This window comes from Panicum virgatum, unplaced genomic scaffold, assembly GCF_016808335.1.
Source record: "Panicum virgatum strain AP13 unplaced genomic scaffold, P.virgatum_v5 scaffold_3292, whole genome shotgun sequence".
Taxonomy (NCBI): Eukaryota; Viridiplantae; Streptophyta; class Magnoliopsida; order Poales; family Poaceae; genus Panicum; species Panicum virgatum.
The window spans coordinates 335-14,454 of NW_024376318.1; the positions used below are offsets into that span (position 1 = coordinate 335).

General features: G+C 45.2%; 1 protein-coding gene and 1 long non-coding RNA gene across 4 annotated transcripts; both read left to right on the top strand.

Moving 5' to 3' along the window:
* The first annotated feature begins 1,159 nt into the window (after positions 1–1,159).
* On the top strand, positions 1,160–6,728 carry LOC120694124 (disease resistance protein RGA5-like). 3 transcript variants are annotated; one of them, XR_005683335.1, is made up of 4 exons: positions 1,169–1,900; positions 2,037–3,965; positions 5,097–5,188; positions 5,333–6,719. XR_005683335.1 is itself a non-coding variant. In XM_039977295.1 (3 exons), the coding sequence occupies exons 1-3, from the start codon at positions 1,854–1,856 to the stop codon at positions 5,529–5,531; spliced, it is 2,175 nt and encodes a 724-aa protein (XP_039833229.1). In that variant the 5' UTR covers positions 1,160–1,853; the 3' UTR covers positions 5,532–6,719. The 3 variants fall into 3 exon arrangements, 2 of the variants coding, with proteins under 2 accessions (XP_039833229.1, XP_039833230.1); XM_039977295.1 differs by lacking the exon at positions 5,097–5,188 and having other exon boundaries at positions 1,160–1,900; XM_039977296.1 differs by having other exon boundaries at positions 1,171–1,900; positions 5,097–6,728.
* Positions 6,729–9,391: 2,663 nt separating this feature from the next.
* LOC120694125 lies at positions 9,392–13,378 on the top strand. The gene is made up of 2 exons (XR_005683336.1): positions 9,392–9,718; positions 11,476–13,378. It is a non-coding gene; the product is annotated as an uncharacterized LOC120694125 (long non-coding RNA).
* Positions 13,379–14,120: the final 742 nt, after the last annotated feature.

Consider the following 14,120-nt stretch of genomic DNA (forward strand, 5'->3'; position numbering starts at 1 on the left):
TAACTGATCCTATGAGCTGGTTTTCACAATTTGCCAATTGAATTGGCATTTCTTAGTGAAAGAAGTGAGTCTCGGCTATGATATCAATTGAAAGTTCTAGATAGTGATTAGCTTAAGAGGGGGAGGGGTGAATTAAGCAAACTGTTTTCCTTAACCTAGGCTCAATTCTAGTTAGCACAAAACATAAGCTAAAATATGCCATCTCTATATGCAATTAGGTTCCTCTAGTGTGAAAACTCCCATTCCAAAGAGTTTTGCAACCTATAATCAATCCTATCAAGATGTTACTCTATGAATGTAAAGGCATACACGATTGGAAGAATGAAATGCAGAAGCTTAAGGTAGGAATGAGAGCAAGCAAACTCTTAACACGAAGATTTTTCCTGTGGTTCGGTTAGGCACAAAGCCACCCCCTACGTCCACGTTGTTGAAGAACTCATAAAGAGTATTGTTTCTCGGTAACCAAGTCTCTCCCAGAACTTCTTGACTTGCCACAAAGGCTCACACTAAGTCGCCGGTCACCTTGATCCCGATTTCCACTGAGGAGCTTCTCCACCAAGGAAGGGGGTCTCCACGTCCCCCGCATAAGGCCGTTGTCATCGCTCCACACCAAGTCGGAGCATCGAAGACTCGCCGGCGAGCATCCAAAGCTCCATGGGGGCGGCACACTAAGATACACTTGTGGTTCACTTCTTGAACCTGCACACAAGGCCACTACACCTTGCACAATCACTCACTCTTGAGCTAGCCTAGCACTCTCACTCACAAAGCTAGTGCTAAACCTAAGGATTTGATCAATATGCTCTTAGATGGCTTGGAGGTGTTCTTCAATGTGTGTGGTGACTCTCCTGAACTCCAGCAACTTCAAATGACCCAGGGTGAGGCCTTATATAGGCTAGAGGGCAGCACATAGCCGTTATATGTTTGTTTTCCAAAAAAGCATGTAGGCACCGATTAAATCGGTCGCAGTGTCGGTTCAACCGGTCACTCTAGGTTTGCATGCTAGCTGTTGAACTCCAAGTCTTCAGACTCGCTGATGTCATTAACTGACACTTGCACGACGCCTTCTCCTTGACCGTCATTCAACGGTCCTTAAGGGTTTCTTCAGCTTCACTTCCAAAACCTTTGATGAACTTAACATACAAATGCACCGACGCCTTCTTTTCCACCATCGGTTCGACCAGTCACTCTGGCCTTCCACACTTGGTGTTCTATGTAGCTCAGCATTACACTGACGCAATACACCGATGCTCCCAGCAGTTCAACTGTAGCTTGAGGATCTCTCTCACTTGATTGTCAGTTGAATCTTCATTGCACCGGTCATTTCAAATTCCATGGCATCGGTTTAACTGGTCGCCTATCTTTTGCTGAACTCGTTCAATATGATCACTTCTTTAAGTTTTTTCTTCGTGTTTTGCTTTGCTAGGCCTTTGTATATCATCCTTGGGACCTACTAACATTCACTTGACACTTTGATTAGTCCCAATAATCATATTGTCACTCAATCACCAAAATCACAAACAATGACCTATTTGGAGCCATTTTCCTTACACAGCACGAGGGATTGCAAATCTCATGGGACTCTATCCATGTGCTGTGATATATATACTCTAAAAGGTAGTACTACATTTAAAAAATGTTTAAAAATTTTCTACTTTGCTGATGTTGAATAACAGCGAGCACCCTTGTGGTACATTTTAATTGGAAATTTCAAATCGATATGTGGTTCGTTGTTGATGTCCACATCAGCACTAAAGTAGAATTTTTTGTAACAATTTATAGGTAGGGTTACATGGTGGAAATGTAGACAAACCTTGTCACCAGCCACATGCAGATCTGAGATAAATTTGACTATGGTTGGAGACTTTTTAATTTGCTCTCCAGCCACATGCAGATGCAGGTCTGAGACACATGACATCTGTCTCTCCACTGAGAATTATTCTAGCAGCTTTGTATTTAGAAACTCTATGTATTGATTTTTCATTTTATTTCTGGTATTCATGAATCTTGCAAAACATGTTAACATTATTTTTCAGGTACTTTATTATAATTGATGATTTATGGACTGTATCAGTATGGGATATAATTAGCCGTGCTTTTCCTGAGGGTAACTCTAGCAGCAGAATAATAACAGCTACAACTATTGAGGATGTAGCATTGGCATGTTGCAGCTATGACCCTGGTCACATTTTCAAGATGAAATCTCTCAGTTGTGATCACTCTAAAGAGCTATTTATGAGAACAGTTTTTGGCTCTGGACAAGGATGTCCACGGCAATTTCATGCTGTTTTAGATGAGATCTCAAGAAAATGTGGCGGTTTACCCCTAGCCATTACCTGCATAGCTACTCTTTTAGCAAGGCAGCCGGAAACAGTAGACCCATGGGATTACATATCCAACTTTTTAAATCAAAATTTGAGATCAAACCCAACTCCAGTGGAGATTCTGAAACAAATACTGAATCTTTGCTACATTATTCTTCCAAATTGCTTGAAGACATGTTTGCTGTATCTTAGTGTATATCCTGAGAACTACATTATTCTGAAGGATGATCTGGTGAAGCAATGGATAGCTGAAGATTTTGTCTGTGCAAAGGAAGAGCAGGACACCGTAGAAGTTGCCAGCAGCTACTTCGATGAGCTTGTCAGTTTATGCCTGATCCAACGGACAGATATTAACTGTATCAAGAAAGGACGGTCCTACATAGTGCACCCTATGGTCTTTGATTTTATCAGATGCAAGTCTGTTGAAGATAATTTCATCACTATCATTAATTATTCTCAGTCGACAGTAGGACTCATTGAAAAAATTCGTCGACTGTCCCTGCACTTTGGCAGTGCAACATATGCAACTACACCAGCAAGTATTGGATTATCGCAAGTCCGATCACTCTCTTTTATTGGACTCTTGTGCTGCATGCCTTCACTTGTGCAGTTTGAACTTGTCCGAGTTTTGATCCTTCATCTCCAGGCCGAGGATGGGGATACGACTTTACCCCTCAGAGGAATTAGTGGAATGTTTCTGTTAAGATATTTGCAGGTCAGATGCAACTTCACAGTAGAATTGCCAGAGCAGCTGGGGTGTCTAAAGCACTTGGCAACACTGGAAATAAATGCAAGAGTCACAGCTGTTCCATCGGACATTGTCTGTCATCCAAGCTTGCTGCAAGTCCGCCTTGGAGCAAAGACAAAGCACAAACATCTCACTCTCAGTGATGTTACATCTAGCAGGGCCATGTTCCCGGATGATTTAAGCAGCGTACCCTCTCCTGATGTCGTCCAAGAGTTCGAGCTGCTACCTCCCATTTGCAGCTTTTCAAGGCTTCCAGCGTGGTTTCAACGACTCCACGGACTCCGTGATTTGGAGGTTGTGGTCAGAGAGTTGTGGGAGCACGATGTCCTTCACCTCGGGCAGCTGCCGGTGCTCACAGCTCTCTCTCTATACGTTCGGAAACCCAGCGTTTCCGTAACCTTCTACGGAAAGGCGTTCCCTGTTCTCAAGTATTTCAAACTAGTGAGCGGTGCTTTCTTCCTCATCTTTTTGGAAGAAGCGCTACCCAATCTTCAGAGGCTCAAGATAGGCTTCAACGTCCACAGAAGGGAGATGGGCGGCAATATGCTAGTCGGCGTCCACCACCTGTTAAACCTCCAGGAGGTTGCCGCAAGCATTGGACAAGTCACTGGTGCTGACGACACTGACCGTATGGCTGCAGAGTCCAAGCTCCAGGACGCCATGGGCAAGCATCCTTGCTGCCCAAGCTTCAAGGTGACAAGGGTGGACCCGATTGACGAAGAATACGACCTTCCACATCCAGAGATACAGGATCTGAGCCATGAGACAGAGTCTTCAAATAAGGGGGATGAAGTCCTGAATACACATGAGGCGTGCAAAGACGTCTTGTCAAATCATCAACCTTTTCAAGCGGAAGTGCCCAGGGAAGATATGATGAAACATGATGATACATGGTATGGACTCTTCACCATTCGTCTTGATTTCAGTATAAACAAATTTGTGCCACATCCTCTTTTATATGTAACCCTGAGTTTTGTGGTTTTTTTAAGATCAACACAAACAAGAGATTATGTGCAATTGGTTTTTGAACTTGTTTTTTCTGCAATTACCACAATAGAGCTATTATTGTTTTCATGAGCTCTATTATATAATGAGAAAAACTCCAAATAAACCCTCCCCCCCAAGGCGACGGTGGTGAGGGCGCTCGCCGGCGGCAGCGGCATGATGCCCACCCGGGTGCTCGCCGGTGGAGGCGTCCTTCCTCCCTCGGGCGCTCACGGAGGATGGGGGCGGCGGCGGTGAGGGTGCTCACCGGTGACCAGCGGCATGGTGCCCACCCGGGTGCTTGCCGGCGGTGGCGTCCTTCCTCCCCGGGCGCTGACGGAGGATGGGGAGGCGGCGGCAAGGGCGCTCGCCGGCAAGGTGCTCCTCCCCCAGGCGCTCGCCTCCGGCGGCAGCCCGGGGGCATTTTTTTTATCTTTTATTCTTTTTCTTTTTCTTTTTGATTTTTGGATGCAACAATTTTTTTTCTCTCCAAATTTTTTCTTGAAAAAAATTTTCAACCCTCCAAAAAAATTTTCTTTTGATTTTTTTCTGACTTTTCGCCCTTCAAAATTTTTCTTTGAATTTTTTTCTGATTTTTTTATCAGAAAAACGACAAAAATTTACCCAAAAAGAAAAAAAACATAACGGTCGGAAGATCGACCGTAGGGAACTCCTCCCTATGGTTGACCATAAACTAGCGGTGCCCGCGGGCATCAGCAGGAGTAGGCTGACGAGTACGGAGCCCAGTTATTTATTATTCCCCCTCCTGATTGTAGTTGTGGCTTACTCCCTCCGTTCCAAATTATAAGTCACTCCAAGAATTTTGGAGAGTCGAACCATCTCAAAGTTTGACCAAAATTATAGAGAGAAATATAAAGATTTATAACATCAAATAGGTGCACTATAAAAATATAGCTAACAAAGAATCTAATGATACTTAATTGATATCATAAATGTTATTATCTTGTCATATAAATTTAGTCAAATTTAAAATTTTTTGACTCTCCAAAATTCTTAGAATGACTTATAATTTGGAACAGAGGGAGTACCATGCTAAGCTGAACCCTCCGAGCGGGTACGAGTCCATGCTCCATGGCGGCAACAAAGTCCTCCTCGACGACTACCTGCACCGGTATAAGCAGTCCTTCTACTGCAATTCGTTGAGCTACATTCTGTTGTTCTTGTTATTTGTTATACTCGGAAACAAAAATCTGCACATGTCCAGCGGCCCAAGCTTGAAAATGACGACAGTGCCCCTGGTGGGTTTTTTCGTCAGCGTGATCATACAGCTTGTGAAGATGACATCAGCGGCCACCTTTATCGCCTTGATGGCTGTGGGCAAGTTCTATGTATTAGTCTTCATGGTTTTGTCGTCCAGGGATGAGAAAGCTAATAACAACAACAACAACACAGTCGTCGTGGAAAATGATGTGACATCCAGTACCACTGCCCCTGACGAGAGTACGAGACAGTAGATGGCATTGGAAGGAAATGGCTTGCCAAGGGCTATCTGATGCATCTAGGGATCCTGACGGCGAGTGTCACCTACCACACCGGCCTGGCACCACTGGGTGGGTTCTGGCTTGGCGGCGGCGTGAGCAACCCATTGATACAAGACAACTGGAGGAGGCCCCGGTACCTCATCTTCCTCTGTGGCAACACCGCGTCCTTCGCGGCCAGTGTCGCCGTCATTGTACTTCTGCTGCTGCAGTTGCTGCGCGACAACAAGAGGTTGCTCAGCAGGGTGATGAACACGATGATGGTGCTGGGCCTTCTTGGCCTGCTGGTGGCTTACGCGGCCGGCTCCTGCAGGACGCTCCAGAGCATTGCTGGACCTTCTCCGCCTGCTGGTAAATACGATATCGATGATGGTGCTGGGCCTCCTGGTAAATACGATATCGATGATGGTGCTGGGGGCCTCCTGGTAAATACGATATCGATGATGGTGCTGGGCCTCCTGGTAAATACGATATCGATGATGGTCTTGGACGTATTTGTCCTGCTGATGACTCATGTGACTGGCACCTGCAGGAGGCTCAATTGTGGACGGATCCACCCCCATTGAGCCCCTCACTGCAGGAGGCTCAATTGTGGGCGGATTCAGCCCCATTGAGCCCCTCAAAGTCCCCCCAACAATTTTCAACTATGAATGAAGAAGAAAGAGGAAGAAAAGAAGGAAGAAGAGGAAGAAATGAAGAAAGAAGGAAGAAGAGGAAGAAAAAGGGAGGAGGGAGGAAGAAGGAGGAGGAGAAAAGGAGCACCCCCTAGATTTACATCATACATCCGCCACTAAGTTCTTGGCCTGCTGATGAACACGACGATGATGGGTCAAACTGTTGCTATGCTGGCCTATTTTTCGATCCGTATGATGGTATATGTTGTCATTCTTGAGAAGAAATAAAGCACCCGCAGCTGCGGCCTCTGCCTCTCATGCAAGTTAAAAGAAAGACGGAATTTGGCCATCTGGGCATCAGGCACAGAAAGTTTAGTCTGAATGGGTGTGGTGTATCCCTTATATGTAATGAGTACGGCATGTATTTGGATATCTGTGTTTGTACTATTGTGGTCCAGTGATATCTCTCTCTACAGATTTGTTCTCGGCTTATCAGCTCAAGACTAATGTGATCGAAATTCCAAACTTATATATGTACATTTGGTTGGAACATTGTTAATTTTCAGCCTGTAGTATAAACTGTTAAGCCATGTCATTCATGAGGGGCCCATTAAAACTCCAAAATCCAACTATGAACCGGCAGACGGCCAGTACCATGGCTGGTCGTTTCAAAATAAGATAACTAATTGCTGGTGAAAGAAGAAAATGGCCCACTGCAGAACGGAAAGAACATACTGATATCTAGCTTATCTTATATAGTGACTTGCAACCAGAAAATCTGAACCTTGAATCACAGTTGGAACCTCCATCCACATTTGCAGTGAAGCTTTAACTGCTCAAACCGGAGTGCATTAAACCGAGCTGTAATATAATCTGGTGAAACATGTTTACGCCTGAGGATTTTGCTGCAGTTAGTGGATACCATCCTGATGCTAGTGCCTTTTTTTTTCACGAGATCCTTTTTTTTCACCATCTTCGACATGGCAGTGAAGGGCTCTGGGGCCCTTCACTGCCCCCACGTCTAACTGTTCGTTGTTCTTCTACGAGAACATTTCCTATGTTAATTACAAGCGGTTTAGGTGTTACCGTGTTACCAAATATGATAGCACCTAAACCGGTGCATGTAAAATTGCAACACAAATATAGATTGGTAGAGAACATAATCATCTACTTGCATGTAAAATTTGAGCTTAAACAAAAGAATGTGCAAGGAGAAACAAAAAAAAATTAGCACATGGATCAGACATGAACAGTTCCACCCGCAACTATTCAGGTACAGATTTCTCTTTTTGTTTCTCAGGGTACAAGTGTTTTTTGTCCTCAAATTTTACATGCACATGAATAATTGCTTCCTCTATCTGTCCATATTTTTTGTATAATTTTACATGCACCAATGTAGGTGCTACCGTATTTGGTAACAAAGTCGATAACATAGGAGAAGTTCTCGTTGTTCTACTTCTTGGAGCCAAGAAACGGGGGGAAGGCCTGTGTGGATCAAGCGAAACTGAATATAGGCCCATTAAAGCTCCAAAATGGGGCAGATTTGTCCTTCTATAAAGACTCCTCTATTTGGTTCAGAAACGTCGGCCCAGTTTATTAGTTGCCAACACCAGCATGATTCCAGGCGCGCTGGCTGAATAATGAACAGGATCGTCGAGCTCGACCGAGCTGGCCGCCGGGAGCAAGATTCGTGGACCTACTTCTCTGACTACTAATGGTGGTCACTTTTGAATGATAAGTGATTGATAACATTATGTGAATTTCATGTATTTCTTGGCTCGTGATGTACAGATGTAAGATAAAGCATAGCGGTCGACGGTGCGGGGTGAAGATCAGGTGAAAAGTTCACGCTGAAGGACTGTGGTTAAGAATGGACGCGAGTAGACTCGGAGAAGCGAAAGGTTCATACCGAGGGACTAAGACGGTAAAAGGTGAATGTGAGTAGGCCTGGACCGAGAGACCTCAGAAGGTCGTGCGGAGCCATGGACGGTCTACATGGTGCATGGAAGAAAAGAGTACATGGTGATGAAGACGGCGTCGGCCAAGTCGATGAGGATGATGGCGAGTCAAGCAGGCGGTCTGTGTGGCGGGTGCGCGCGAACGACTCGAAGGCGTCAAGACTCGGCGGGAGGTCGGACACGCGTCGACATTGGTGGTTTGACCGGTTTGACCTCAAAATCGGGAAGTCAGTCACGTCTTGCGGCGACATGCGAGAGGTTTGACCGGTTTGACCTCAAAACCGAGGGAGACGGGTTTGACCGGTTTGGACCTCAAAACCGGGAGCGGACTTGGTGCGGTCAAGGTCCGGGCGGAGGGCACGTGGCGCCATCGCGAAACTTACGTCGAGGCGAAACGAAGACGTGAAGGCTGCATGTCTATCCGATGTTTGTATAAAAAGTTGGATGATTTTGCCCCTGCGTGGACGTAATAAATAGCGTAGGGGTATTTTAGTCTTTCTGCTGCACTATATATGGATAGAGATGGCTATAGGAAGGGTTAGCATTTGAAATCTTATTCATTTGCTATTTTAATTCTTGTTTTTTTTCGAATTATAGTTTGTGGGAGATTTTGTTGGGAAAGAAGACCCAAACCTTCTTGTGCCCTCTGAACTTTGATTCATTGGATTCGTGTTCTATTGGTTAATCCCGAGCGTTTTTCTTTTTCATCATTTTCTGATGGTTTTCGGATGACTTTTCGTTCGTTGCATTTGGCCGCGATTTGAGCCGAATTTCTTAAGAATTTTGTTGTTAGGATACTTGTGAGCAATCTTGATGTGATCGCCCCTTCGAATTCCTCACGGATTTGGCTTGAATTTGTGTTTTAACCCGAGTCGTTCTTCATGGAAAGGTTTCGGTTTTCTCTCTAATCCGCGTGATTTACTTAGAGCTTTATCAGATCTATCTCGTAGATCTATTAGACCTTGTTGATACGCATCTCTGGCTCAAATCTCGCCTTGATTCATCAAGTTTTGACAGAGGAACTTTGATCCGAAGTTTTGTTGTTCTTCACTCGTTCCTCCTGTTCTTGCTCTGCGTTCTCGATTCTCTTTTTGATCGGCACAGGAGCACGAGCAAGCGGCGCCCAGACGCGAGGCGCGGCCTGTGGCGGCCAGACGAGCGCGCGAGCCTGCGGCGTGGCAGGCTGCGGTGCACCGGCGGCGTCTGCGACGAGCGGCGGCGGGCGTCTGCTGCAGCGGCGGCGGGCGTCTGCTGCAGCGACGGCGCAAGACGCTCGGGAGCCAGCGGGGCGGGCAGAGCAGGCCTCACGCGGCTAGCGGGCCGGCTCAGCGCCCACGGCCCACGAGCGGCAAGCAGGCCGTGCGCCAGCAGCACCAGGCGGGACGCGCGTCAGCCCAGGCGGGGAAGCTGCTCAACCCCAGGTGGTGGCCCACGTGGATAACGAGCTGAGCAGGCAAGCAGCTCAGAGAATTACTCAAAAAAAAAAAAGGCAACCAGCTCAGAGCTGCATCGGCATGCAAGCAGGCTCGTGCAGGCCGACAGCAGCAGCATCAAGCGTCGCAGCAGGCACAGCTCACGGCAGCAAGGCAAGGTAATTTGCTACAGCTAGTTCTCATGTCCTGTCCCTTTCACGCTACAGGATACAATGTTAGTTTAATTATTTAATTGCTGAATGCTTTCTTCGGTCGGCATTTAAATAATTGATTAGCTTGATTATTAATCACATTGAGCCCTGTGTTTAATCTACTTAGCCTGGTGTTTTTGATAGCTCGCCTGCTGCCTTTTGTTTTCTCAGTTTGCACTTGAGTTGTTTAATTGAGCAAGTTTGATTAGAGCAAGGGATTTAGCCAGGTGCTTTGTGAGCAACTTCTTTTTGTCTAATCATCGTTGAACTGTTGCATTCTTAATGAAGTATGCTCTTTTGTGAGTCTGTTTGAAAAAGTTTTTACGGCGCTTTGGTATTTCGGCGCTTCCGCTTTGTGCTGTGTTTGTCTTAGCAGATTGTTTTTTGTGTGCTTCCGTTTTGTGTCGAGTTTTTCCTAACTGTTTTTAGGGTGAGTTCGTCACGAGTTGGCTTGTATCATCTTGGCAGTTAGAAGAGAGGTGCGTTGGGTTGAATTCGGAGCATAGGTCTTGTTCTCCTGAAGAATTTTAAAGGCTCCCATTCACCCTCTTGTTTTATTGAGGTTTAATATTAGTGACTGAAATGCTAGTCAAAAGAGTATATAAAACTCTGTTGGTGAAATAACTCAATTTTTCTGTGTTTGTCAATTTTTCTGACATACTACCGCCAGGATATAAACTTATAACATTGATGGTTAACTGACAGGGAAATCAGATTTCTCTGTCGGGAAGGGCTGACAGGGAAATGATTCTCGAAGATTTTCTTAACTGACAAATATAAATTTTCTTATGAGTCAACCCTCAGGGAAAATATTTCTGTTGGTAAACCGATAGTGGTCGCCTATTACACGGCTCACAAACTCTGCCTGGGGAGGAAATTTTAATTTCTCTGACATTTTATTCCTGTCAGGATTTGCTTGTCGGTTTTCCGTCAAAATTAATTTTCCCGATGGTTTTCCCTATATCCCTGACAGTATTTGGCACACAAGGAAATTTCGGTTTCCAGTAGTGCATATTGACCAAATCTTTAGGTTTAGCACAAGCTTTGTGAGTAAGAGTGCTAGGCTAGCTCAAGATTGAGTGATTGTGCAAGGTGTAGTTGCCTTGTGTGCTGGTTCAAGAAGTGAACCACAAGTGTACCTCGTTGTGCCGGCCCCTTGGAGCTTTGGTGGCTCGCCAGCAAGTCTTTGACTCTCCGGTTTGGTGTGGAGCGGCGTCGACGATCGTGTGTGGGGGACGTGGAGGCCCCCGTCCTTGGTGGAGAAGCTTCTTAGTGGAAAGCAGGATTAAAGTGACTAGTGACTTGGCGTGAGCCTTTGTGGCGAGTCAAGAAGTCCCGGGAGATTCTTGGTTGCCAGGAAACAATACTCTTTATGAGTGCTTCAACAACATAGATGTAAGAGTGGCTTTGTGCCTAACCGAACCATGAAATAAATCCTTGCGTCAAGAGTTTGCTTCCTCTCATCCCTACTCCTTAAGCTTCCGCATTTCATATTACAACTGGTGTGCTTTCACTTTCTTAGTGTAGTATCTTGATAGGATTGGCTATAGATTGCAAGACTTGTTTTGGGATGAGGGATTGACACTAGAAGGAACGTAGTTGCACATTTAGATAGTATGTTTTAACTTATGTTTTGTGCAAACTAGAAAAGCATGCTTGCATTGAAATGTAATATATTACAGTGCTCAAAGGCTTATGTTTACTGCTGACAACTGATACAACAGGGGAGAGAAGGTAATGCATCTTTTCCTACTTGATTCACAAGATTGAATAGCATGGGGAGAAAGAAAAAAAAAACAGCACCAGACATTGTTACGACTATGAGCATGACCATCACGAGCTGGTCAGTAGCCATGGGATCCACGAGCCTGGTTCCTCCAGCCTCAACACAGCTCTGCTGATGTCTTCTTCCAGACGCTTGGCAAGCTCGCTCTCCAAGTGTTGCTTGAGGCCGTCATCACAGGGACTGCTAAGCCAGACTTCCTCTAGAGCTTTTAAACTCTGTAGGCCAGAAAACCGCAGTGATGACTCACCACAGCAGCGAATCCTCAGCACCTTAAGTTACTGTAGCATGTACCCTGGAGTTGCAAGAAATCTCGAGGAGCCCCAAGTAAATGGTCTTTCTTCTTCCGAAATGGAGCTCATCGTCTTGGAACTCTGACAATAAAAGACGTATATGATCTAGCTGGTATGGAGAATCGGTGATATCATCTACACCCTCTTTCGGTAGCATAGTCATCTGTAATCTCAATTTTCTGCGATTGTTAAGCTGTTTGGTCCATTTTGGCAACTTGCGTACCAGCCCGTACAGTTAAAGGCTCCGTAGGCTCACTAGAGGTTCAAAGGAGATGTCGTCCAACCAGCCAGCTTCATCGTCCTCATCGACCTGAACTCTCAGTGACAATGATTCCAAATGGTCAAGACCTGAGATGACTGAATAAAACTTCAGAATGTTGCTCCGGTTGATGCCGGACACTCCGAGCTTGCGCAACTGGGTAAGCTTCTTGAGCTCCTCCAGAATGGCATCCCCTCGCCCTCGGCCTGCAGTGCCAATATCGAGCATACCCAGCGTGTGCATGTCGGAAAGCTTCCCAATCCCTCTGGGCATCTTCACGCCATTACGAGAGCTACCACCAAGACGACGGTGTCTGCTCAACTTGGATAGCAAGCGGGACCCCAGATTAGCACATGGCCTGCACATCGGTGATTCTGATTGTGCAGTTTTCTGATCTGCTGCTTCTGTATTAGCTTGATGATGATGATGATCATGCTTGGTGGCTCCAGCTCGAAGGTACTGAAGCTTGTCTATCTTGATGATGCTTGGTGGCAGCATGATAACGGAGGTGCCTTTGATATCCAGAGTCTGAAGCTGCCTCAGGCCACCCAATGAATCTGGGAGATGAGAGATTTCCCTGACCTGAAGACACGTCCTCCAGATCCAGCATCCGGAGCAGCCTCATCTTGTCAGACACGAAGAATGGTTCCCACGGACTAAACACCGTCAAAGACCGTAGCCGTGTGAAATCGATGCTCTCGTACACATTTGGGTCTCTGTCACAACTCCTCTCTATGGCAAGATGACGACCGGTGCGTTGCAAGTTCTTACGGCAATGGCCATCCAGTGCAAAGACAAGATTATCTTCCATCGACTGTGAGACGATGTATTCACGGATGAAACCATTGACTTGGCACAACGGCATCCTCTTGAAATACTCCTGCTCAACTCTTCTTTCTGTTGTTCGGAGCACCTGGATCATGCTTAGATTGACGAGCTTGGAAAAGGGCGTCTCCCCATTCTTCTCTGCACAGTAGTTTCTTTACTGTCTCTGGAGTATCCCTCCGCGATCCACCGTCTCACCAAACGCCTCCGGCGGATGATGTGGTTCAGAGGGAAGATTGACAAGTAGAAGATACATGGCTTGAGAAAATCTGGGCAGGAATGGAAGTAGGAATGCAACCAGACAAACAGATCTACTAGACTTGGCTTGGCCTTCAACTCGGATACAAAGTTATCTTTTCTGAGAAATTCCCAAAACCACTCTTCTTCGTAGCACATACCAGCTACAGCACATATGACTTTGGGAAGTCCACCACACTTGTGCAAGATATGCAGTTCGTCCTCGGTTCCTTGCCTCCGAAGGTAAAAACTCTGAGATACATTGTCCAAACAATATAGTAAGAATCTATTTATATATTAACAAAAAAAAATCATAACTATGGCTTAAAAAAGAGAGTCTACAATTTTTAAAAGAAAAAACACCCGTCGCTGAGATATTATGCAGCTACCATGCAAAATTGGCATGTACTAACATTATATTAAGGTCAGTCTCAGTGGGAGTTTCATGGACATAGATACCTAGACTAAGAACTAGATAACTGTGCCAGATGGGTTTCATGGTGATAAAACTCTCCTCACATCTCATGAAACTTTATCCTTCTCTCTTTGCCATGTGAGTAAAAGTGATGGTATTTAATGTCATAAAACCCTCCATGAAACTTCCACTGAGACTGACCTAATGCATACTACAAATCGGTCTTTAGTGGGATTTTGAAAATCTGTTTGCCATATTAATTAGATATGATTGGATTACAATCAATTATTCCTTTCCCGTGCAAAGATGTCAACTTTGTGCATCAAATTAAAACCGTTCCGAATAGAAACTACTAATTTGACTCGATACATTTATGAGACAGACTTGTCTCAGGATAAATGTTAAAGCTAATTGTTGAGTGTAGTGATTTCGTGCAAATGCCAAACATTATGGTTGTTTGTCTATGCTCAACAAGATGGACAATATTGTAAATAGTATAATATATAGGATTAAATAATCTGTAGTTGATGTCTAAAAAAAAGGGACATATATAGGTT